This window comes from Dendrobates tinctorius, unplaced genomic scaffold (assembly GCF_039654945.1).
Source record: "Dendrobates tinctorius isolate UK_male_01 unplaced genomic scaffold, ASM3965494v1 ptg000030l, whole genome shotgun sequence".
Classification (NCBI taxonomy): domain Eukaryota; kingdom Metazoa; phylum Chordata; class Amphibia; order Anura; family Dendrobatidae; genus Dendrobates; species Dendrobates tinctorius.
This window is the reverse complement of record NW_027361698.1, coordinates 34,050,775-34,077,636: the sequence shown is the minus strand read 5'-3', so window position 1 is coordinate 34,077,636 and position 26,862 is coordinate 34,050,775. Positions and strand designations below refer to the sequence as shown.

The 26,862-nt window shown below is 44.4% G+C and overlaps 1 protein-coding gene across 2 annotated transcripts in view; it reads right to left on the bottom strand.

The window, feature by feature from the left end:
• Positions 1–26,862, bottom strand: part of BLTP1 (bridge-like lipid transfer protein family member 1) — a 451,393-nt gene that overhangs the window by 369,491 nt on the left and 55,040 nt on the right. For both annotated transcript variants that reach the window (XM_073572011.1, XM_073572012.1), the window contains exons 4-7: positions 26,564–26,642; positions 23,571–23,635; positions 6,641–6,827; positions 5,189–5,264 (exon numbers count right to left, since the gene is read on the bottom strand). In XM_073572011.1, the coding sequence (XP_073428112.1) occupies positions 5,189–5,264; positions 6,641–6,827; positions 23,571–23,635; positions 26,564–26,642 (407 nt within the window). The remainder of the gene's footprint in view (positions 1–5,188; positions 5,265–6,640; positions 6,828–23,570; positions 23,636–26,563; positions 26,643–26,862) is intronic.

The window sequence follows — 26,862 nt, the reverse complement described above, 5'->3', positions numbered from 1 at the left end:
CCTTTTCCTGAGGGAGAATTACCAACTCTTGGCAAGTGTCGAAGATCATTCCTGGGAAGGAGATCCTCTGAGCTGGCACAAGGGATGACTTCTTTGCATTGTTAACCATCCTAAGCGGGCAAGAGTATCTAGCGTGATGTTGAGCTTTTCCTCGCATGCCCGTATTGACGGGCCCTTGACCAAGAGGTCGTCCAGATAAGGCAAGACGACTATGCCTCGAGAATGCAGTGTGGCCATGACAATTACCATAACCCTTGTGAATCCTCTGGGAACTGTGGCTAGCCCGAAGGGTAGCGCTACGAAATGTTGATCGCCGATGGTGAAGCGTAGGAACCTCTGATGAGGAGGAAAAATGGGAATGTGCAGATATGCGTCCTGGATGCCTATTGAGGCCAAGTATTCTCACTGCTTCATGGCCGATATGACTGAACGGAGAGACTCCATCCGGAAATGTCTGATCCTGATGAATTTGTTCAGAAGCTTCAGGTTAAAAACAGGCCTGACAGACCCGTCCTTTTTGGGAACCGCAAAAAGGTTGGAATAGAACCCCTGAGCTCTTTCATGTTCCGGCACTGGAACAATGACTCCGTTGCCAGGATATCCACCCTGGGAAGCTGGGAAAAAAAAAACAGTCTTGGAGGATATCTGACAAATTCTATTTTGTAACCTGAGGCCACCAATTCCTTTCCCCATGCGTCGTGAGTGACATTGACCCAGACGTGGTGAAACCAGAGAAGGCGGCCGCCCACCTTGCCGGTGTCGTCTGGTAAAGGCCTCGAGTCATTTGGCCGACGATCTTTGGGATCTGGATCCCCTCGATCTGGGCTGCTGAGTATGCATTCTCCCCAATGGGTTGGCTCTATATGAGACCTACCGCTCCCTATCCTGGTTGGGGCGGCCTGAGGCGGCGGAATTGGCCGCTGTAGTCCACCCGGGGTTGCGAAAGGCCCGAAATGTGCCTGAAAACGGGTGACGAAACAGCGTTTTGACCTTTTGTTGAGGGAGAAACCCGCTCTTTCCTCCTGTGGAGTCAGAGATAAGTTGATCCAACTTCTCCCCAAATAGGTGGCGGCACTGATAAGGCAGGGAAGTCAAGGACTTCTTAGAAGTAGAATCGGCTCGCCATGTCCTTCACCATAGGGCTTTTCTGATAGAAATTGCAATAGGGGCAGCAAGTGCTGAGCAATTGTCTGCATCCAAAGACACATTGATTACATAGTCTCCGGCCATCGCCATCTGACCTGCGGCCATCGCCATCTGACCTGCGACCTCCGAAATCTCTGCAGGTAGATCCTGCTCCTGCGCGACCTTGTTTCATGTTTCAGACCATGATATCATAGCCTTGGCTACCCAAGTTGCTGTGAATGAGGGAGCGAGCGCTGACCCTGACGCCTCATATACTGAGCGAGCTAAGCTCTCTATAAGGCGATCCGTGGGATCCTTAATTGAGGAAACACTAGGGACGGATAGCATGGTCTTAGTGGTTAGGTGCGAAACCGGAGGATCCACCATCGGGGATTCCATCTATTTTTTACGGAGGTTCAGAGCAAACGGATACCTTGTTTCGAGTGACGCTGGAGAATCCCGGTCAAGGGGCTCGTCTGAGTCGCAATCTGAGGTCTGCTCGCTATCAACCACTGGTGACGGGGAGTGAGAAGCAGAACCTACGGATGCCAAGGCACCGGATGGACTGGGCGACACCGTGTGGATTCGTTTCCCTCGGGTCTGCCTGGAGTGAGAGCGGCCCCTGCAGGCCGGAGGCTCTTGTGAGGTGGAGATCCCCTCTAAGGCCGGCGAGCCACTGTCCCTGCCCCCACCTGAGGCCTGAAGGGACTCAATTGCATGTACTGAGACAGTGATAGGGCCCACTCTGGGGGGCTTGGCACATTGGTCGCAGTCGCAGTGGAGGACGGACACTGAGGTTCTGTTAGGCGTCGGGTTCCGGGCGCTGCACAGCGGGAATCCCGAGCCTTGTCCTCTGCGGTCTGCCCACACCAGCATTGTGGGTTCGATCGCAGGGGAGGGCTCCTGAGCGCGTTCGGAGTCACAGGTTTCACATAAATTTTTTACTCTGTGCTTGTGGAAAACTGGCCCCACGGGAAATGCATGCGATTTCCCTTTTCCGGTCATATTGCTGCCAGGCTCAATAACCCCCTCTGTTTTCTATAAGAGGGTTGAGGGAAGGGAGGAGGAAACAAACCCCCTTTTATCGCACGTAGCGCGGCTACTGGGTCGAGGTCGCACTTACCCTCATCCTGTGTCCACGTGCTGCTGCCGCTGCGCTGCGCTCTCCTGCGCTGCTTTCCCTTGAGTAGGCAGAGACGTCCTCTCCCGGTCGCGGCCTACCCTGTAATGAGACCGGAGGCTCAATTTGTTCGCGTTCGCCCTAGCCACGGGGGGCGGCGCCGGAAATGACATCACGCTGGGGGTGGGACTTCCACCCGCGGCCTAGTCAAGGTTGAAGCCGCGGGCTAAAGTTTGCCCGCCCGCTGGCGGCCCCGCAACCATGGCGATCCTGCTGGCCCTTCTCTGAGCCCCTCCATGGACCAACATCCGCACTGGCGGCCCCCGCATGGGGGGGTAGGAGGGAGGAAAGGAAATGTTGTGGCCCAGGAGAGCACAACCTTCCGCCTGGAGCTTTCTCAATGGAGCTCCCAGAACGCTGCCGCAGGGCCCTCCCCAGTCCTCCATACCTGCGATAACCTCCGCTACAGATCCAGCGCACCAGGTAGAGGGGATGGGGTAATTTTCTGGACGGTGCAGGCATCCTAGCTCCGTCCCCCCTGCAGGGGCAAGGAGAGGAACCGTCCGCCGCCATGCAGCACCGCCGTCTAGTGTTGGTGGAGCAGTGAGGGCCGCACAGACTAATCTTGTGCCTCTGTGCAAGCCCATGGTTTCAATACCTAGGGTGAACAGGGCTAAGTCCGGCATTATGTCCCACGTCGCGGGAGAGGATACGTGGAGGGATACTTGCACGTGCTCGCCCGTTGATGGTTTGGGGAAATCGGATCCTTTCAATAGGATGCGTTGCCCCTGTCTTATCTTCATAAAATAAAAAAGAAAAATAGAAGTCTGGGGAAAAGACCCAGATATGTCCCACGGTGCGGGAAAGGATACGTGGAGACAATACTCAACGCGTGCTCGCCCGTTGATGGTTTGGGGAGATTGGACCCTTTCAATAGGATCCGTCGCCCCTGTCTCATCTTCATGGGAAGAAAAAAAAAAAATAGTCTGGAGACATCCAGATGTGTGTGCCTCCAAAGGACACTAAGCAAAAAACTGAGTTACGCCCGCAATAGTGGCGAGGGTGTATACGACGGAGGAGGAGCTAACCTCTTTTTTTCACTTAGTGTCAGCCTCCTAGCGGCAGAAGCATACACCCACAGTATCTGTGTCCCCCAATGAGACGAAGAGAAAATACTTTTTTGGGGTACAAATGATCATACATTTCAAAAGCAAACAAAAAAAGAAAAGATCTTTACCATTTTTGAACAACGCATTCTGACTCAACATATTAATGATAACGTAAAAAAGACAAGGCAAGTTTTTAATATTCTTTTGCAAGTCTTGCGATCAAAAGGATTGCATTTCTATTGTACACCTTTGAAGACCTTTTGACTGATAAATTAACTTAAAACTTGCCAAAGCTCAGAAAGAGGAGTTATGCAGAAAAGGCTTTTCTGTGTTCTTTTTCTGGATTTAATCCATGTAACCTCTAACTAAACCATTATTTCCCACATTTCTGCCATCTTTCATTTCTGCCTTAATGGATTCAGGAATATAGAAAGTTTTTCACTGTGCTATGCTGGTGGTAATTTATAGACTGGCAGGAACCCCACTCATCATGAGAATGAGGAACTTTTGTCCCCCTGTCTGAATAGAGCAATGTTACTTAGCTATCGCTTGTCCACTTCTCCATAGAGAAATACTGGTAAAGCTTGTGCACTTCTGCTCCATTTAATCAGTGGACAAAAAGTGACCCTTTCTGGCAATTGGTGAGGGTCTCAGCATTTGGCCCTTTCTTATTTCCAGAATACCCCTGTAAGCTGTGGTGCCATATTATTGTATTGTACTGTAGGACATTACATACCTTCAAAATTTGTCTGAGTGTAAAATACAAAAAAATAAATAAATAATACTCTAGGCAGACTAAAGAAATACAGTGTGTATGTGTATATATGTTTGTGTGTGTGTCTTTTTATCGCAGGAACACTTGAATTGTGAGAGAGACGGATTCTTAAAAAAAAAATCCATAGAATCACATTGTATGATTTTTAAATCATTAAATTGCATTTTATTGCCAACCAGAAAGAATTCTGGCTCTCACAGACCTGTTAGTTTTTCTTTAAGAAGACCTCCTACTCTGCTCTCATTACCTATATTAATTGTACCTGTTTGAACTCATTACCTGTATAAAACACACCTGTCCACACACTCAATAAATCACACTCCAACCTCTTCACCATGGGCAAAACCAAAGAGCTGTCTAAGGACACCAGGAACAAAATTGTAGACCTGCACAAGACTGGGATGGGCTACAGGACAATAGACAAGCAGCTTGATGAGGAGGCAACAACTGCTGGCACATTTATTAGAAAATGTAGGAAACACAAGATGAATATCAATATTCCTCGGTCTGGGGCTCCATGCTAGATCTCACCTCGTGGGCTAAGGAGGATTCTGAGAAAAGTCAGGAATCAGCACAGAACTACAGGGGAGGACCTGGTCAATGACCTGAAGAGAGCTGGGACCAGTCTCAAAACATTTCCTTTAGTAACACACTACGCCATCATGAAATAAAATCCTGCATCTCACACAAAGTCCCCCGCTCACGCCAGCACATGTCCAGGCTTGTTTCAAGTTCGTCAATGATCATCTGGATGATAAAACTACAGACCTCTCCATTCTTTGTAGGTGGGGAAACTTGCAAAATCGGCAGTGTATCAAATACTTATTTTCCTCACTGTATGTGTGGAAGCCGATGTGGTTTTGAAAACCCTAATCACAGATATTATTCTGAGTTGTCATCTTGCCTTACACATTGCTATTTGTCTTGATCTCATACATGGTTTATGTTGGTGTATGTCAGCTTTTAGGAATTGCAGATAAAAGCTTTGCGAGGTTTGCTATTGTACAGTAATATCTTGATGCAAATTACAATTTCTTTGCCTAGCTTTGCTATACTTACTGTGCTGATATTCACTTTAATCACTGGTATGAGAGACCTCCAAGATGAGGACGGATCTGGGGATTCTATTTTGCCACTTAAAAAAGTAAAAAAAAAAGAACAAATAGAACATTGGTAGTGAAAGATACGAGAACAATGGACTATAGAGATATTAATTTTTTTTCAAACAATCCAAGAAGATAAGTAAAAAGCCTTACTAATTTTCCTCTAAATCTATATTTTTTTGGACAGGCATTATATGACTGTATAAGATAATGTGGCAGGACATCATCCCAGAATAGGTAGAAATTGATATTTCTTAGAAATAAGAAAAAACACCTAAGGACTCGTGCAGACACAGTGGAACAATAGCAAAACCATTACATGTGTCTAACAACCATGGATATACACTGACATAAGGGATCTTTATAATAAATCATCCATCAACAGAGCAAACAAGATCTCTTAATAGTTCAAATGACGCTGAAGCATTTAATCATGCCTCAATATTTTATTATATTGAAGAGATCTACCCTCTTACTATATGCACCTTTCTCCATAATAATAATAATATTATTGACCCTAGTAATGAATTCTCTGCGTGTAGGTGGATTTTCTGATAACCAAAGTATGGCAATCAGTTTTCTGCTAATACACAGGAGTCTGGCAGATGGCAGCTTTCCATATTCGTCACTTTGGAGATCATCTACATATCCTAAAAGATACATCGGTTAGTCTCTAGGAATTAGCCTTTTGCTGGTGGGCAAAACTGGTTTCCTCTCCATCCGAGAAAACTGGTCCAATTATGCTGAGTGACGTCCGATGTTTTCCACGAAGTCTTAGACTTGCATTGCTGATTTTGATCCGACACCCAGATGAAATTATGACATGTCCCCGAATTTTCCTTCGGATCACTCGGACACGTGCACAGCCCTTCAGAATGGCATTTGTGCAAGTGCTACTCATCAAAACCACGGACAGCACCCCTCTCATGTTCTTGGGAAGTTTTTGTTAAAGAGGGTCAAAGTATTTAACCCAAAAAGTCCTATGTAAAGCTATTAATTATATATGCGTCTGCACAAATCATTTAATTTGCCTTTTATACAATTATTTGCTCCATATAAAAATATTTTTGAGACTGCAGCCATTTATAGCTCTTTTTCCAGGGAAAAGTAAAAAGTACTGTATTTATAACTGTTGAGCAATTGCAATGTTTTTCTACAAGAAAGGAAGGATCAAACAACCGGGGTAGGTGGGGGGATCATATGGCCATGTTGTGGGATAACTACATTACTTCTCCTCAATAGGAAAGAATGAAGCTATACTGCCTATACTGTGTCGTGTCACTGAATGTATACTGCCCACTCCATGTTACTGAGGACCTTACGTGTAGAGTCTACAGGCATTCAATTTGCATTAAATCAATCAGCTGATCTCCAGCATTTTACAATTTCTCTTTACAAACCAAAATACCTTTCAAGTACAGATTGTGCTTTTTGTTTCCCATTCTCTCGAACTTTGTCATCATCCTTCCTGGGAGGAAATATAGTTGGGTCTAAGCCAAAAACTTCCTGGAGGTGTCCGTACAAATGAGAGCGATTGTAAATATGGAACTCAAAATCATTTACGGTGATGTACAGCCTGGTTTCTGCTTTAGGATCTAAGAAGGAAAAAACAAGTATAAAAATGCATTTTCTAAGTAATTAAGTCAACAGTTACAGCAGGAGAGGGTGCTCTCTGCTGGAAACGATCCATTAAAGGGGTCGTCTGGTCCAAACCGATAAGTCTGCAGTCATTCTGTGTGACTGCAGACTTATGAATCCCCGCAGCGCACGCACTGTGCTCTGGAGGGGATTCAATTGTTTCTGAGTCATGACCGAACGGTATGCATGAATTCTACATACTCACAGATAGTGGGCGCGAACTCGCTCCATACACTTGTATAGAGAGAGGCCGCCTCCCCGACTAGTGACACAGCTGTCCAGTGGGCGTGTTGGACTAGAGGGCACGGGCTCACTCTATACAAGTATATGGCTAGTGAGACCACGCCCACTGGCAGGGAGCATGTATTACGTATACGTATCCTTCAGTCCAAGCTTAAAAATTGGTGAGGTGCCGATGGGACTCACAAGTGACTACAAAACTTATCGATTTGGACCGGACAACCCCTTTAATGCTAAAAAATATCAGAAGTGGTCGTCCACGTATAAAAATCAAAGCTATCATTATAAGTAGCTGCTACAGATGCATATGATACATAACCCTGTTAAAATGCCAGGTATTTGTCATGTAAATAAATCATCTCAGAACCTTTTCCACCTTTATCGCCCCCTAAGGATGGGCCGATTTTTTATTTTTGCACGTTAGTTTTGTTTTTTTCCTTGTTACAAAAGTCATAATATTTTTAGATTTCCACCCACTTAGCCGTGAGCAGGCTTTTTTTTTTTTACGGTCCGAGTTGTACTTTAGAATGACTCCATTTGGCATTAGTTTCCTGGGTTTTGCTTTTACAGCGTTCATTGCGCAGTAAAAATGACCTAGAAATAGGTTTCTTCACGTCAGTAGGATTATGTCAATACCAAACTTGTGTGTTTTTTTAAGTGTTGAAAAAAAAGTTTGGAAATTAACAAAAAGAATGTGTGCTTGTTGAAAATTTTCCGAAACGCATAACATTTTCATCTTGCGATTGAGCTTTTTTTTAATCTCTTTTCACTGCATTTGTTAGTCTCCTCAAAGGACTCGAACCTTCAACCATCTGAACACTTGTGCTATATACAGCCATATCACAGTATTTCTTCATATAGCCCATATCACAGCCTCCTAGTAACACGCGCTGGAAGCTGGCGCTCACAGGATTACGGTCATAAAGGACACGGTGGTCTTCGGCAGACTTCTGGCAGTTTTGGCAACCCACGATCGCGTCACATGAGTGCTAATAAGTGGTTAGAACAGCATGGCCCTCTGACTGCAAACTGCACTGCCACTGTCAGGCTGAGTTATGAATAAAGTCTCATTGTGAGGGTTCGCTCACACTAGCGTATAATATAACTGCAAAAAAAAAAAAAAAAAAAAACAAAACATCCCATTCTGATCCAGAATAGTACAATGATTTTTTTCTCCCTTGTCATCCGTGTGCTGTCCAAATAAAATTCATTTTTTTACCCAGCAGCTATTAATCATTTACAGGACCATTTTGTCATGATCCAGCGTGGATCTGACAGTTTAAATGGATAAGTGAATTTTTTTTTCCTTTGGCTAGGTGCCAAAGTGATGTGATTGCCCCCGGTGGCCATTAGAATTATTACACGTGGTGTCGTTCATTCTAAGTTGCCCCGGTGGCGGTGAGTGGTAGTGCACTTTACTTTCTTTGGTTTAGTGCACGTAATTATAATTCAGGTGTGAGGCTCTATAAAAGTGAGCCAGGTGTGTTCAATCACTGTTGGTGATATTGTGTGTTCGTCATTTGGGAAGCGAGCCTGGGTGAGGAAGTTATTGAACATGAGTCCTGCGCAGCCCAGCCAGAGGGGACGAGTGGCAGCTATGTGGTCTGCAGGGAGGGCTGGCATGGAGTGGTGGAGTCGCAGTTTACGGTGTCAGCAGGAGGTGCTTGCATGGCTTGGTGGAGTGGCGACGATGGTTAGAGTTGCACTCAGCATGCTGGACTTGGTTGCTGAAAACTGGACTCAAGCATGCTGGACTTTTTGGCAGAAGCTGGACTCATCTTTGGGACTCTGTTTACTGGGCAGCTGCAACTGGTGGTGGACTCTGCTCCAAGGCTGCACTATGGTGAAGGATCCAGTTATGGTGATGGATCCGGGTGGAGGAGAAGCTACAGGTGGTGGGCTCTGTTGCTAGGAGCGTACGCAACAGAGCAAAGCTAAGTGGTGTTTCCCCTGTATTGTCTTTTTCCCTCATGTGTTTTTAGTGCAGTGGTGGGATTAGTTTCCGCACCGACCAATTCCCTAGTGAGGGTTTAGGTTCAGGGCGAGCTAGGGTTTTTAGGTTCCTGTGCGACGCCCGGTGCGGAACCGGCATAGGGAACGTTAGGAGTGCAGGGACACTGGCTCAGGGGAGTACAGAAGGTCTCCACTTCCCTATTCCCTATTGCAGGGCCCACCATTGTTAATGTTACCAAGGTTCCCCTTTTATTATTTAAATTCGCCTTACTGGAGGCGGGGTTTCCAGACTACTTTATATATACGTGTAATATCTAAATTCGCCAGTTGGAGGCAGTGTATCCAGCTGCACGTTTTATTATTTAAATTCGCACCACTGGAGGCGGTGTATCCAGGGTCACGTGTGTCCGCCTTGCGGTACTCGCTGCGTCCAGACACACATGACCGTGACACATTTACAGTTTTCTATGCTACAGAACTGTAATGTTTCCATAAAAATCAGATATTACACTGAAGGTCCGTATGAAATTTGATTTTTTTATCGCACTGTACTGATTTTGGAGTGAAATCTCAGCATGCTACGATTTTTTTCTCATGGTGACTACAGCTGAGAAAAAAAAATATGCAGATCTGCACTGCCTCATTAAGTAACATTGGTTCAAGAGCAAGCTCATTTTTTATCGGATTGCATTAGACTGATTTATACATCAGTGTGAGCGAACCCCAAAACGAAGAATCTCAATAGACGCTATTCAGGCTGAGTAAGGCTACTTTCACACTAGCGTTTTTTAGTGCTACGCTTCGTGTGCAATAGAATTGCATGCAAAACATGCATCATGCGTTTTGTATGCATTTGCTTTTTTTAGGCGCATGCATTTTAACCAGTTTCTAGCCATGTTAACTCGTGTGCGATTTTAATCGCAGGCGTGCGCATGTCCATGCACACGCCTGCACTCCCATAGACTGTAATGTGATTTTTTTTGCGCATTCCGTGCGCAAGCGTGCACATGCGTTTTTTTTGAGACAGGTCGAACGGACCAAAAATGCAACAGATTGCATCCGGCGCGCCTAGGCGCAGACTACAAAAAAAGCATGCGCACGAAAACGCATACGAACGCGTGCATACGCTAGACCATGCGCCCACATGTTAAAGATAGGGGCGCAGGACGCATGCGCATGGACGCGCACGAAGCGCAGCGCTAAAAAACGCTAGTGTGAAACCAGCCTAAGTCAGTAAAAATCCCCCACCCAAACTTCTGTCTTTAATCATTGTGAATAAGGAGGGGAGCCTTGGAGAAGCTGGAGGTCTGCAGGAACAGGAGGGAGATATACTGTGACCATCCTCAATTCACTGTACGCAAATTGCCTCTTCAGAGAGAAAGAGGACTGGAACTCTATAGCGCCACCTGTTGGTAGTAATGATCCTACAAGTCACAATCAACCAACGAGTCTTGCAATATGACTTCACTGGATAACCCTAAGCTTTCTATCACACCAAAAAAGCTAAAAAAAAAAATATGTAAAACAAACAAAAAACAAAACAATAGACTCTCCTTTTGTGTTGTTTCTTACTGAAAAACAAGAAAGCAAAAACTAAAACATATTGGGGATTGCCACATCTGTAACGACCTGAACTATAAGGCTATGTGCACACGTAGCGGAACTTACCGCGAGAATTCCGGATTCCATTCCGCGGGAAAAATCGCATTTAAATTCCCGCAATTTTCCCGCAGAAAAACTAGCGTTTTGCAAGCGTAATTAGCTTGCAGAATGCTAGCGTTTTCCAAGCGATCTGTAGCTTCCGGGGTCCCGCGCAGCCTTCCCGCCTCTCTCCATGCTCCCGGTCCCAGTAATTCTTTGCGCGAATGACTGCGAGACGTCATGCTCCCGCGAGATCATCGCGGTCATTCTTGCAAAGTATTACTTGGACTGGGAGCGTGGAGAGGCGAGAAGGCTGCTCGGGATGCCGGAAAGTAAGAACAACAATATTTTTTATTTTAATTCTATTTTTTACAGGGATATGGTACCCACAGCCCCGAGGAGAGTCTCCCATCCTCCGGATCCTGGGTACCATCCGCAAATGTTCTGCTTACTTTTCGCATGGTGTGCACAGCCACATGCGGAAAGTAAGCAGAACAATGCATTCCTATGGGTGCAGGATCGCCGCGATTCCGCTAAATTAATGAGCATGCTGCGTTTTTTACCGCAAAGCGATTCCGCCGCGGAAAAAAACGCAGCATTAGCACAGCATTACGGAATCCCATAGGAATGCATGGGATGCTTATTTTTCACGTTTTCTCGGCAAAATCGTGCATTTAAAACTGCCGCGAAAACGCGAAAAAACCGCGACGTGTGAACATAGCCTAAAGGGTAAGCTTTTCAATTCGCTTTATAAGAAATAAAAAAAAAATTGCTATTTCTATTCATTTTTCCTCAAAAATCTTTAAACAACCAACCAAAAAGTCAGTAGCTGAAGAATTCTACAAAAATTACAAATCATCCCACAAAAAACAAGCCCAAAGAAATTTCTTAGGATATGGTAACACTTTTATTTTCTTTATGCGATTTTTATTGTGAGAATGTATCAAAGTGTACATAATCTATACATATATGTTAAAAACAGATATATACACGCATGTAAAAAAAAGTGGGCGCACAATTTATGAGGAAAAAAAGAGTAGACAGTGTGCGAGGGGGATATTTTGCAGAGGGCAGTGTGCGAGGGGGATATTTTGCAGAGAGCAGTGTGCGAGGGGGATATTTTGCAGAGGGCAGTGTGCGAGGGGGATATTTTGCAGAGGGCAGTGTGCGAGGGGGATATTTTGCAGAGGGCAGTGTGTGGGGGGGATATTTTGCAGAGGGCAGTGTGCGGGGGACATTTTGCAGAGGGCAGTGTGCGGGGGATATTTTGCAGAGGGCAGTGTGCAGGGGATATTTTGCAGATGGCAGTGTGCGAGGGGGATATTTTGCAGAGGGCAGTGTGCAGGGGATATTTTGCAGATGGCAGTGTGCGAGGGGGATATTTTGCAGAGGGCAGTGTGCAGGGGATATTTTGCAGAGGGCAGTGTGCGGGGGATATTTTGCAGAGGGCAGTGTGTGGGGGATATTTTGCAGAGGGCAGTGTGTGTGGGGATATTTTGCAGATGGCAGTGTGCGGGGGATATTTTGCAAAGGGCAGTGTGCAGGGGATATTTTGCAGAGGGCAGTGTGCGAGGGGGACATTTTGCAGAGGGCAGTGTGCGGGGGATATTTTGCAGAGGGCAGTGTGCGGGGGATATTTTGCAGAGGGCAGTGTGCGGGGGATATTTTGCAGAGGGCAGTGTGCGGGGGATATTTTGCAGAGGGCAATGTGTGGGGGATATTTTGCAGAGTGCAGTGCAGTGGGCAGTGTGCGGGGGATATTTTGCAGAGGGCAGTGTGAGAGGGATATTTTGCAGAGGGCAGTGTGAGAGGGATATTTTGCAGAGGGCAGTGTGAGAGGGATATTTTGCAGAGGGCAGTGTGCAGGGGATATTTTGCAGAGGGCAGTGTGCAGGGGATATTTTGCAGAGGGCAGTGTGCAAGGGATATTCTGCAGAGAGCAGTTATCGGGGGGATATTTTGCAGAGGACAGTGTGCGGGGGGGTATTTTGCAGAGGGTAGAATGCGGGGGCGGTATTTTGCAGAGGGCAGTGTGCGGGGGGGATTTGGAATTTTGCAGAGAGCAGTGTGCAGGAAGGTATTTTGTAGAGGGCAGTTTGCAGAGGACAGTGTTCGAGGGATATTTTGGAGAAAGGGCAGTGTGGGTGGGATATTTTATGCAGGAAGCACAGGTAATTATTTATTCAGGAGCAAACCATAGGAGATATGTTTATTTATGGGGCAGTATAATGATACTTTTCTTTTTAAGGGCACAGTGTGCGAAGGGGATATTTTGCAGAGGGCAGTGTGCGAGGGGGATATTTTGCAGAGGGCAGTGTGCGAGGGGGATATTTTGCAGAGGGCAGTGTGCGAGGGGGATATTTTGCAGAGGGCAGTGTGCGAGGGGGATATTTTGCAGAAGGCAGTGTGTGGGGGATATTTTGCAGATGGCAGTGTGTGGGGGATATTTTGCAGAGGGCAGTGTGCGAGGGGGACATTTTGCAGAGGGCAGTGTGCGGGGGATATTTTGCAGAGGGCAGTGTGCGGGGGATATTTTGCAGAGGGCAGTGTGCGGGGGATATTTTGCAGAGGGCAGTGTGTGGGGGATATTTTGCAGAGGGCAGTGTGTGGGGGATATTTTGCAGAGGGCAGTGTGTGGGGGATATTTTGCAGAGGGCAGTGTGTGGGGGATATTTTGCAGAGGGCAGTGTGTGGGGATATTTTGCAGAGGGCAGTGTGCGGGGGATATTTTGCAGAGGGCAGTGTGAGAGGGATATTTTGCAGAGGGCAGTGTGAGAGGGATATTTTGCAGAGGGCAGTGTGCAGGGGATATTTTGCAGAGGGCAGTGTGCAGGGGATATTCTGCAGAGAGCAGTTATCGGGGGGATATTTTGCAGAGGACAGTGTGCGGGGGGGTATTTTGCAGAGGGTAGAATGCGGGGGCGGTATTTTGCAGAGGGCAGTGTGTGGGGGGGGATTTGGAATTTTGCAGAGAGCAGTGTGCAGGAAGGTATTTTGTAGAGGGCAGTTTGCAGAGGACAGTGTTCGAGGGATATTTTGGAGAAAGGGCAGTGTGGGTGGGATATTTTATGCAGGAAGCACAGGTAATTATTTATTCAGGAGCAAACCATAGGAGATATGTTTATTTATGGGGCAGTATAATGATACTTTTCTTTTTAAGGGCACAGTGTGCGAGGGGGATATTTTGCAGAGGGCAGTGTGCGAGGGGGATATTTTGCAGAGGGCAGTGTGCGAGGGGGATATTTTGCAGAAGGCAGTGTGTGGGGGATATTTTGCAGATGGCAGTGTGTGGGGGATATTTTGCAGAGGGCAGTGTGCGGGGGATATTTTGCAGAGGGCAGTGTGCGGGGGATATTTTGCAGAGGGCAGTGTGCGGGGGATATTTTGCAGAGGGCAGTGTGTGGGGGATATTTTGCAGAGGGCAGTGTGTGGGGGATATTTTGCAGAGGGCAGTGTGTGGGGGATATTTTGCAGAGGGCAGTGTGCGGGGGATATTTTGCAGAGGGCAGTGTGAGAGGGATATTTTGCAGAGGGCAGTGTGAGAGGGATATTTTGCAGAGGGCAGTGTGAGAGGGATATTTTGCAGAGGGCAGTGTGCAGGGGATATTTTGCAGAGGGCAGTGTGCAGGGGATATTTTGCAGAGGGCAGTGTGCAGGGGATATTCTGCAGAGAGCAGTTATCGGGGGGATATTTTGCAGAGGACAGTGTGCGGGGGGGTATTTTGCAGAGGGTAGAATGCGGGGGCGGTATTTTGCAGAGGGCAGTGTGCGGGGGGGGATTTGGAATTTTGCAGAGAGCAGTGTGCAGGAAAGTATTTTGTAGAGGGCAGTTTGCAGAGGACAGTGTTCGAGGGATATTTTGGAGAAAGGGCAGTGTGGGTGGGATATTTTATGCAGGAAGCACAGGTAATTATTTATTCAGGAGCAAACCATAGGAGATATGTTTATTTATGGGGCAGTATAATGATACTTTTCTTTTTAAGGGCACAGTGTGCGAAGGGGATATTTTGCAGAGGGCAGTGTGCGAGGCGGATATTTTGCAGAGGGCAGTGTGCGAGGGGGATATTTTGCAGAAGGCAGTGTGTGGGGGATATTTTGCAGATGGCAGTGTGTGGGGGATATTTTGCAGAGGGCAGTGTGCGGCGGATATTTTGCAGAGGGCAGTGTGCGGGGGATATTTTGCAGAGGGCAGTGTGTGAGGGATATTTTGCAGAGGGCAGTGTGCAAGGGATATTCTGCAGAGAGCAGTTATCGGGGGATATTTTGCAGAGGACAGTGTGTGGGGGGGTATTTTGCAGAGGGTAGTGTGCGGGGGGGTATTTTGCAGAGGGTAGTGTGCGGGGGGGTATTTTGCAGAGGGCAGTGTTCGGGGGGGGGGATTTGGAATTTTGCAGAGAGCAGTGTGCGGGAGGGTATTTTGTAGAGGGCAGTTTGCAGAGGACAGTGTTCGAGGGATATTTTGGAGAAAGGGCAGTGTGGGTGGGATATTTTATGCAGGAAGCACAGGTAATTATTTGTTCAGAAGCAAACCATAGGAGATATGTTTATTTATGAGGCAGTATAATGATACTTTTCTTTTTAAGGGCACCGTGTGGAGAGTCGCTGCTGAAGACAGAGGAGAGGGAAGTCTGCAGAGACTAAGGGTATGTGCACACACTGCGAATTGGGGTGCGGATTTGGCCGCACGGATTTTGTAAAATCCGCAGGTAAATCTGCAGGTCAAAAGACCTGCGGTTTTACCTGCGGTTTTGCCCTGCGGTTATTCATCTCCACAATGGAGGAGATGGCAAACCGCAGCGGAATCCAGAGAAAGAATTGACATGTCAATTCTTTCGGAGGTTTAGAAACCACAGGAAAACCGCGCAGAAAAATCTGCATCGTCTGCACTGTGGTTTTTAATATCCATAGGATATTAGGGTACTGTACACCGCAGCAAAAACTGGTGTGGATCCGCAGCGGCTAAATCCGCTGCGGAACCGCAGCAGAATCCGCAGCGTGTGCATACACCCTTAGTCTGGGCATGAAATCTCATCATGGCGTTTGTGCTACATGGAAACAACTTCAATCAGAAAAGATGCACCAGGAGGTAATTGATTATTTGGGATACTGACTACATTTCATCAGTACTGTGGTTCCTGTATATTCTTCAGTATAATGATGACTATTAACAACAACTCCCAGTATCTCCTTTCCATTGTTAAAGACATACTGGGAGCTGTATGTTAAAAAAAAAAAAACAGCCAAAAAAGCAGCAAAAATGCAATGTGTGAACTAGCCTGTTCACATGTTGTGTTTTTGCTGCTTTTTCTGCAAATAAAAAGCTTCTTTTTTACAGTACCAGCAAAAGCTATGAGATTTTCAGAAAGCTCATGCACACGCTTGTTTTTTTTTTCCTACATGAATTGGAAAACTGTTGCTTTTTTTGAAAACTGCAGCATGTCAATTCTTTCAGCGGAATTGCAGAGTTTTTCACCCATAGACAGCAATAAGGGCAAAAAAAAAAAAAAAACCCAGCAAAAAAGTTGCCATCAGTTTTTCCAGCATTTGAAACCCATTTATTTTTGTGATTTTCCCAAGTTTGATCCAAAATGTCTTGGCATCCTCACATGAGCATGTCAGTTATTAGCAGGGCTGTAGAGACGGAGTTGGTAGAAGGTATAATTAGATAATTGGATAATATCATTATTTATGTAGAATTTATGTAGAATTACACAATACAATAAAACAGGAAAGTAAAACACTTAATGAAGGAGAAGAGCAGAAAGTTAGGCTATTAATTAGGAGAATCTCCTCTAAGAGACTCTGATCAATTATACATAGAAAATTAAAGCGGACCATGGTCCACAAGGGACACTGTCAAGCTATCACTAACAAGAAGATGATTGCATTTTTCTCTATGAATTAAATCTCTTGGGTAGCCACTGGGCCTCATTAGGAGACTAATGCTAAATTATGTAAGACAAATCAGGCAGGTTGCATTTAACTTGCAATCTTTAGTATTTAATAAAATAAAACAAAAAGCCTGTAGTCTGACAGACATTGAAGAGCTGACACACGGAAATTCATGCTAAACCCCCTGTATTAATGAGCTTATAATTGCACAAGATAAGTCATAGCACCATATAGGACAGGAAAAATGTTTTCAAATCCAAACTATCCTCGGTATAGGTGATAACTTTTTGATCGGTGGAGGTAGGACTGCCAGGAGCCCCAATGATCTTAAGAAAAAGGCTCTCACATGATTTGCCTCTGCGGATCCGCTGCAGATTCGCAAGTGATGTACAGTACAATGTTAGGCAATGGAAAAAAAAACTGCTGTGCACATGCTGCGAAAAATTCCGCTCGGAAACGCAGTGGTTTATTTTCCGCAGCATGTCAATTCTTTGTGCGGATTCCGGAGCGTTTTTACACCCATTCAATTTTAGGAATCCGCAGGTGTAAAAACGCAGGCCAAATCCCCACAAAATCCACTAGAAATCGCCAGGTAAAACGCAGGCATTTTGACCTGCGGATTCCGCAGATTCTGCGCGGAAAAATCCGCACACGAAGTTGCAACGTGTGCACATACCCTTAAAATGAAGAGGTCTAACATATCTTATTTATTTACTTACACTCCCACCATAATTTTAATTTATTTTATCATGTTTGTTACATTGTGTAACTCATAAAGGTTGTTATTTCTATTTGGGCCTCTTTGCTTCGATCTTTGTTTAGATGTTCTGATTTGCTGGAATCGCCCCTATGTAGGTTGTTAATCTTTTAACACAGTATAATGAAAACTTCTGTAACTTTCTGTAAGGTTTTGTACTCACTCTGCTGCGGTTGAGGTAGGCACAGGGAGCAGTTTTCATAAAAATGTCCACTCAGGTTTATTAAAATTTCATAAACTTGCTTCACCCCTTAACAACCGCCGATATGACTTTTAACGATGGCAGTTAGGGGTACTTATTCCTCAGCGACGCTTTTTAACGGCACTGAGAAACAAGGTTATACTGCCACCCCAGCATCAGAAAATCTCCAGGGGCAGCCGAGACCCCAGAGAACATGATTCGGGTTGGCTTTTACCGTCCCTAGTGTTATGATCGCGGGGAAAAAAAAAAAAAAATGATGTCCGGTTTCCCATTTATTTCTCTCTCCTCTGATATGATCTAGCTCATCAGAAGAGAGAGAAATGGGGTCCCTCAAGCCCCCCCCGGTACCTCTGGCTCTGTCTCCCGGCGTCTTCTTCCAGGAAAATGGCGGACACATGCACAGTGCGCCTGCCGAGACCTGACGGCTGGCACCTGGCAACAATAGGCGATTTTTCCTATAGGAGACCCTATCACAGTGATCAAAATAAAAAAAATAGTAAAATCAAACCCCCCTTTATCATCCCCTTAGTTAGGTAAAAATAATAAAAAATGTATTTATTTCCATTAGGGTTAGAGCTAGGGTTAGGGTTGGGGCTAGGGTTGTGGTTAATGTTAGGTTTGGGATTAAGGTTAGGGGTGGCTTGGGGTTAGGGTTGTGTTAGAGTTGGAGTTAGAATTGGGGGGGTTCCACTGTTTAGGTACATCAAGGGGTCTCCAAACGTGACAAGGCGCCCACCATTGATTCCAGCCAATTTAGCGTTCTTAAAGTCAAACAGTGCTCCCTCCATTCTGAGCCCTGCCATGTGCCCAAACAGTGGCTTTCTCCCACATACGGGGTATTGGCGCACTCAGGAGAAATTGCACAACAAATTTTGTGGTCCATATCCTCCTGATACCCTTGGGAAAACAAAATAAAAAGTTTGTTTCCAAAGTAAATTTTTGGGGAAAAAAGTAAAATGTTCATTTTTTCCTTCCACATTGCTTTAGCTATCATGACGCACCTGAACTGTTAATAAACTTCTTGAATGTGGTTTTGCGCACCTTGAGGGGTGCAGTTTTTAGAATGGTGTCACTTTTGGGTATTTTCTGTTATATTGACCCCCCAAACTCACTTCAAATGTGAGGTGGTCCCTAAACAAAATAGTTTTGTAAATTTTGTTGGAAAAATGAGAAATCGCTGGTCAACTTTTAACAATTATAACGTCCTAACGAAAAAAAATGTTCCAAAAATTGTGCTGATGTAAAGTAGACATGTGTGAAATGTTATTTATTAACTATTTTGTGTGACACCACTCTGATTTAAGGGCACAAAAAATAAAAGTTTGAAAATTACAAAATTTTCAACATTTTTGCCAAATTTCCGTTATTTTCATAAATAAACGCAGTGGGATTCGTTGAAGCGTTCCAGAGTTATAACTTCATAAAGTGACAGTGGTCAGAATTGTAAAAATTGACACGGTCATTAAGTACCAAATTGGCTCTGTCGCTAAGGGGTTAAGCACAAGCAAAACAAAAGACAGCCTTCTCTGGCACAAAGTAAAAACAAACAGAAAATAACCAGTCCATTAGTAATGCGGGTCTGCCCGCTCAGCTCCGTGTCTTTAGCAAACACACTGGAGGCCGCCACACCTCCAATCTCAGACACTGAATGACACCCTCGGACTCCATTTTATCTGCCAAACCACGACCCTGGGGTTGGGATATGTGAGCAGTCATTTCCACCTTATCTCACTTATGACTGATCGTAAAACCCAGCACTGGAATGGCCCAAACAACTCTCTCAGCACTATATGTGCTGGAGGACACTTTCCGAGTACACATCACCGAAGCTACCAGCTATTACCGATACAGATCTCCCCTCAAGGACCCATCCAGCGGCCTTCTTACACTTCTTACATAGTTTGTACTTCAATTTAGTTTCAAAATTTTTGCCAGAGAATGAGAACATTCTTGTTTGAATACAAATACTGAAAACCCTAATACTTCTCAAATTCAATTGTATCCACTCTAGACAACACTGTGAGGTTAGCAGCCTGGACGCCACACTGGTACACTTAGCATAAGGAGACAATTTGTGAGTGTAGGAATTTTTTTGATCACTATGCTCTTGAAAATATTACATAGAAGCAAAATAAAAAAATAAAAAGATTGTATATAAACATTAACCCCTTCATGACGTTGCATTTTCATTTTTTACTCCCCTTCTTCCTAGTGCCATAACTTTTTTTTATTTTTTGTTCAAAATGGCCATGTGAGGGCTTGTTTTTTGCGGGACGAGTTGTACTTTTAAAAGACACTATTGGTTTTAACATATCGTGTACTGCAAAACAAAACAAAAATTCCAAGTGTGGTGAAATTGCAAAAAAAGTGCAATTCCACATGCTAAAACCGACCTGCCATTATGATTCTCCAGGTCATGACTTTGGAAAGGTCGAGTTCCCGTGACCGTTACCCCACTCACAACCTTCCCCCCCTCCCCCCGGCGTTCCCCCCTTACTATTTCTAAGCAAGGAATACCCAACACGTTCAAGTTTGGATAATGATGGCCACAGCAGCCAACTTTTATTAATAATTAAGACACTTGGTGGGTCCCCCTCGAAGATATCACTGCCCAGGTTTGGTGATTGAGCCACCATTGGCATTGCCTCTTCCCTCCCAGCCTTACTTCCAGCCGCGTCTTTTCCTGCTTGGAAGCACCATGAATCGAGGAAAAAGGTTGCCTCCACCATTAGCCTGTACCTGACTACCGTCGTTGGGTACCCACTTATCTTTGCTATGCACCCGACTACCATCGCCGAGTGCCCCCGTAATGTGACCCCGACTTCCTCTTCGGGCATCACCCACTTCTCACCAGACCACCAACACAAACATCCAATAAGGGGGATCCCCGCAATGCCAGAACCCCCTATTTTTCCATTTTATTCACCAGCTTTGAGGGCCCACCAATGCTCCAAATCATCATTAAAAGTGAGTTGCTGTCCAGGGTCCTGGTCAAAGAGAAAGGGGTCCTGCCTCCGTGCATCCTTTTGTTGTCCCTAACCCCTCCTCTGTCCTTGTCACTACCCCTTCTTTTTCCACTTTCTCTTCCCGGTCACTTCATCCCTGCCAGTGTCATGCCCGCCTTCCTCCAACCCCCTTCTGGGGTCTCATCCTGCGGTTACTTTATAAGTTCAAAAACACCAAACAGTGTTTAAGTGGAGAAAAAAAAATTCAAACTTAAAAAAAAGGCGCCATTTTCCGAGATCTGTAGCGTCTCCATTTTCTGTGATCTCGGGTTGGGTGAGGGCTTATTTTTTACGCGTCGAGCTGACGTTTTCTTATTGATACCATTATGGTGTAGCTACGATCTTTGATCGCCCGTTATTACGTTTTATTGCAATGTAGCAGAGACCCAAAAAACGCACTTCTGATGTTTTTAATTTTTTCTCCTTACGCCGTTTAGCGATCGGGTTAGGTCTTTTTTTATATTGATAGGGTGATTCTGAATGCGTCGATACCAAATATGTGTATATGTGATTGATCTTCTATATTTTTTTAATATTTTGAAAACCTTTTTTTTTCTTTTTTTACTTTTTGCATGCTTCAATAGTCTCCATGGAAGACTATATACTGCAATGCTTTAATTGGCTCTGCTACACACAGGCGATGATCAAATGCTCAATTGCTACGAGTGCCAAATACAGGGTGGCGCTCATAGCAATCCGGCTATGACAACCATAGAGATCTGCTGGAGACCTCTGGTTTTCATGCCAACCCATCGGTGACCCGCGATCACGTGACGGGGTCATCGATGTGCGGGATTTCCGGCGCACTTCTGGTAAGCGCAAGTTAAATGCCGCTGTCAGAGATTGACAGCGGCATTTAACAGGTTAACAGCTGCGGGTGGATCACGATTCCACCCACGGCTGCTAGAGGCACATGTCAGCTGCTAAAAACAGCTGACATGTGCTAGGAAAGATGTAGGCTCAGTGCCAAAGTCCATATCAAAAGGAGGGAGGGAAAGGGGTTAAAGAGGTTTTCTCTACATAATAAATGGCTAAAATCCCCAAGTGATTGTAACAAGCTTTAAAAACCCACTCTGTTCTCAATAAAGTAGGGATTTTATCTTTATTGTTTACTGCTCAATGTATAGGTTACCAGCTACCTCTGTGGTCTATCCAGAATTATTGCTGTAAAAACAGGTTAAAAAATGAAGGTACTTAGCACACAAATTGGCCAATTTTTGTGAGTCCAACAGTCATAGATAAGGCATACCCCTTTGTTGGGACCCTAAACCTAACATGATGCCTCTCATGTTAGATTTAGTGTACCAATAAAGGAGTATGCATTGGCGCCAACTGTTTTGGCTGTTTTGCGCATTTATGTGAACCGAAGTACCTTTATTTTTTGACAGATTTTCTACAGCAGTAATTCAATTCCAAATTCATATATTCAATGAATATACGAAATAATAAAATTTATGAAATAATGAAATATTATAGAGTACCAGAATGCAGCTTTAATGCAGCGGTGGTCAGACGCCTAGAGAAGGAGTGCACTGCATACAAGTACAAGCTTGTAAGCACTTCTTTGAAACTGATCAGATCACTGGATCCAGCCAGCCTCCGTGCTCCTACACGAGCATTGGAGCACATGCACTTCGGACCAACAGATCAACCCTAATCTGAAATGTCAATCATCAATAACGCACTGACCCCAGCAAGCAGGAAGCAAGGAGACTGGAGACTCCTGTACATTCTTGAAGATTGGTCTTGAGAAAATCTCTTTACAAATTCAGAATAAATGTAAAGTATCAAACACTCACACATTATAGAATGAATTTAAAGACCAAACAACAAATACAATTACTATTCAGAATTTTCAAGTTTGTGAAAACATGCATTGCACAAAAGTAAAAAAAAATTAAACGCCACATAATGAAAACATGGATTTTTCTTTAAACTGTTAAAACTCTAATAAAAAGATTTTAATGGGAAAAAATAACATAAAAAGCATGGATTGGTGCAATATCATACCTGGGAGGAGTTGAATGAAGCGGCCTGTCAACACTGAGCCCTGCCAGTCTAGATGTGAGACTATGATAGTCTACCCTGGTTATTGGGTATGTTTGTAAAGCAGCCATAGATTTGAATGGAGCGACTGGCAGCATGTGTAACTGGATGCATCAGTCAACCACAAGACCACTGTCAGGGGAGAAACAGGGCAGATTGGGGGACAAAAGTTCCAGCGGTGGGACCCACACCTGTCCAATTCCCCTTAATTTTAAAGTTTTCCAAAAATTCTTAGATTTTCTTTTGAAAACTTAAAAATAATTTGGAAATAAAAATCTTAAGAATTAATTTCAATTGTAGTTATAATCCCTAAAATTGTCTTCTTTATGAGGTACAGAATTTTGAGTCCTCAAAAAAAAAAAATAATCCTAACAGCAGACATGACCTAAGGGTACCGTTACACTATGTGACGCACCAGCGATCCCAACAACGATACGACCTGGTAAGGATCGCTGGTGCGTCACTAAATGGTCGCTAGTAAGCTGTCACACAGACAGATCTCCTCAGCGATGCAGCAACCATCCGGCGATCCGTATAACGACCTCGGCGGTCGTTGGTACCTTGTCACACAGCAGCGATTCTGACGACTCACACCTGCGTCCCTGAGTTCTGCGTCGCCAACGAGGTCGCTCGTCGGCGTCAAACATAAAAATGCATGCTGGCCAGCAGGTCACCAGCGATCAAAAAATGGGCCAGGACATTTGATCACGATCAGCGAGATCACAGCGGGGGCCCGGTCGCCGCTATGTGTCACATGTAGCGAGATCGCTGGCGAGGTCGCTGTTGCGTCACAAAATCTGTGACGTTTCAGCGATCTTGCTAACGATCTCGCTATGTGAGACGGGGCCTTAAGATAATGCTTTTATATAAGAAATCTGCGATTCCCTAGGATGTCACACTTTTTATGCAGTGATAGGACTAATAAAGGGTATGTTAGGCATTGGAAATCATGGAGTACACTCACCATGTTGTTTTTGTTTTGGATTATACATTTTCCACCATCGAAATATAATAAATCCATCCTGTATTCTGAAAGATAATCAGGAACAACAAATTGTTTTTACCACAATTAATCTCATATTTTCTTTGCTGCTTTAATTGTAACAGCAAGTAGTTAATACTGCAGAATATTAAATAAGACAAGACCTTCAGCACAAGGCAATGTACTGGGGAGCTTAACCAGCAGGACAATAAGATTACATGACCGCATGATTATATGATTAAACAAAGCAGAAATGGGCACCCAGCCGGTGTGGCGGAGTATTACATAGACGCCAGAAAACACAAAGCCATTGTACAACTACGGCCTCAGCTCCACCACTCAACTAACCCAAATGTGAAATTGTCTACCGCATAACCGAGAACTCAGGAGAAAAGACTGTGCAATTCATTTGTGACATTTTGGCTTTACTCCAAGGTACAAAATGTTATCATTTATTATATTATAAAACAACCTATCAAAGTCCTCTGGAAAAAGGTTCATGCAATTTACGTAAAAGAGCAAAAAGAAACAGTAAACTTCTGTTAGATTTAGTGCTTACGGTAAACCCGAAGATCAACAGACCAAAAGTCATACATTTTTAATATACAGTGGGGGAAATAAGTATTTAAATAAGTTTTTATTTTTGATATTCTATCTTTCCCAAGCAAAATCAGACCAGCGCATGGTCAGCGCACGATCAGCGTATCCAACGCTAAATATAGGATACGCTGACCGCATGCAGCCTCATGCGGTCAGAGGAGGAACTGAACGGAGGGGCGCGGCTGGGGGCGGGGCTTAGCGGCGGCTCTGTGCTGTGCCCCCGAACGCTAGTGTGAAACTAGCCTAAGAAGGAACTGGAAATTTATGCAAAAAAATTAGCAACTTTTTAAAAATATCTATATAAATGCTGTATCCTGTTTACAAACTGTTGCCTGATATGATACATTAGCAACGTTTTATATCCTGATTGATGCGGTTGGGTGGTTCCCATCTTTTTCTAGGGATTACCCATTAAATGGCATCCTTTTAATCACTATTGGTGACATTATTGTTTTGGAGCTTTTAAGTTACATATTAAAAGTTAATTTTTAACCTCACTTATTGCTGTATAGATATATTAAGTTTTGGGGTGAGATATATGCGTCATTTTTGACAAAAATTGGCATTTTTGCTATACTTCCAACTTTTTAAAAAGTTACAATTGGTGAATCCACCAAAAACATCTGGAGATGCCAAATCCTGCCAAAATGACAAATTTAAAATAAAAATTAAAAAAGCCACAAACTAGAAGGATAAGGGGCAAATAAAAATCCCAGAGAAATAAAAGAAAAAAAAATAACATTTCCAAAAAAGACACAAATGCAATAATGATTTCGGCCTGTAGAGAATGCATCCTGCTGAAAGGAGCTTCTAAACGTGCATGAAGTGGTCCCTGAACAGCACTGTGTTTGGGAGAGAAGGAGGCAAAAAAAGGTTCCACTCAGAAGTATTTTGATAACTTTCTTGTAAGGCTATGTGCACACGTACCGGAAATTACCGCGAGAATTCCGGAATTCCATTCCGCGGGAAAATCGTATTTTAAATTCCCGCGATTTTCCAGCGGAAAAAATAGCATTTTGCAAGCGTATTTAGCTTGCAAAATGCTAGCGTTTTCCAAGCGATCTGTAGCATCGCTTGGAGAACTGATTGACAGGTTGGTCACACTCGTCAAACATAGTGTTTGACGAGTGTGACCAACTTTTTACTACTGAGGCCACCTATGCAGCATCAGTAGTAAAAGATAAAATGTAAAAAAAATAAAAAATGGTGTTATTCTCACCTTCCGACGTCCCGCGCTGCCGTTCCCAGTAATCCTTTGCGAAAATGCCAGCGATGACGTCGCGCGAATGACTGCGAGACTTCGCGATCCCGAGAGAACAGACGTCATCGCGGGCATTTTCGCAAAGGATTACTGGGAACGAGAGCGTGGAGAGAAGCGGGAAGGCTGCGCGGGACGCCGGAAGGTAAGAATAACAATATTTTTTATTTTAAATTCTATTTTTTACAGGGATATGCTACCCAGAGCCTGGAGGAAAGTCTCCTCTCCTCCGGACCGTGGGTACCATCCGCAAATGTTCTGCTTACTTTCCACATGGTGTGCACAGCCACATGTGGGAAGTAAGCGGAACAATGCATTCCTATGGGTGCGGGATCGCTGCGATTCCGCAAAATTAATGAGCATGCTGCGGTTTTTACCGCGAAGCGATTCCGCCGCGGTAAAAACCGCAGCATTAGCACAGCATTGCGGAATCACATAGGAATGCATGGGATGCTTATTTTTCACGTTTTTGCGGCAAAATCGCGCGGTTAAAACCGCCGCGGAAACACGAAAAAAAGCCACGTGTGAACTCAGCCTAAAATGTACGATTACCGGTAGTTTAGGTTCCTTCAACTAACACATGGATTACATATAAACTAAATAGTTTCCAAAAAGAAAGTACGGTATGTGAAAGTATTTGGAAAGATACTCAACTTTTCATTTACCGTGGGTAAATGTTAACAGCTTCTTGCCCATAATATGGAAATGAAACGGATGATGGATTATTCTACATGAGGACTTTGATGGCTCTGCAATCCATGCACACCGTGCCATTAGCAGGTTGGTGGTGCCACATGGACTTCCTCTAGGGAACCCCATGACGTTAGTATGGAGGCATGCAAAACCATGCAATCTGCATTCAAAAATGTACAATTCTGTCATAGCAGGGTTAACCTAGCACCATTTTCTTATACTTAGGCCATTGTAGGAAATATCTGTTTTTGTACTACTGCTAACGCAAGTGCTTGTAAAGTTAACAGTCATCAGCTTTATGTTTCCAAGGGCTCATTAGTTTGGCTGTGCAGAGCCGGCAGAATTCTGGGGCTGATCCTGTCAGCACTTTATAGATCTGTCCACTGCTATCTACACAAAACGAAAAGGAACGTGAGAAACATACCTAATGGACATGTCCTCTGTAATATAGTAGATTTCACGTAACATAATCTTTCCAGAAAGGACGGAGAAAGAAAATGATCCTATGAAAAATGAGGGGGGAGAATGAATCAAAGATATGATAACTATGCAAAATACAGTAACTAGCAAGCCAATTTGTCTACATTGCAGCTGCCACCTATGTGCCTTGTAGGGCTCGGCTATGTAATAGTGGGGTTGTCTATTCCAATCATTGACCATCATTGTAAATTCACCATTGTAAAGACACACCTGTACTTTGTATTTCCCCCACCTCATTGTAGA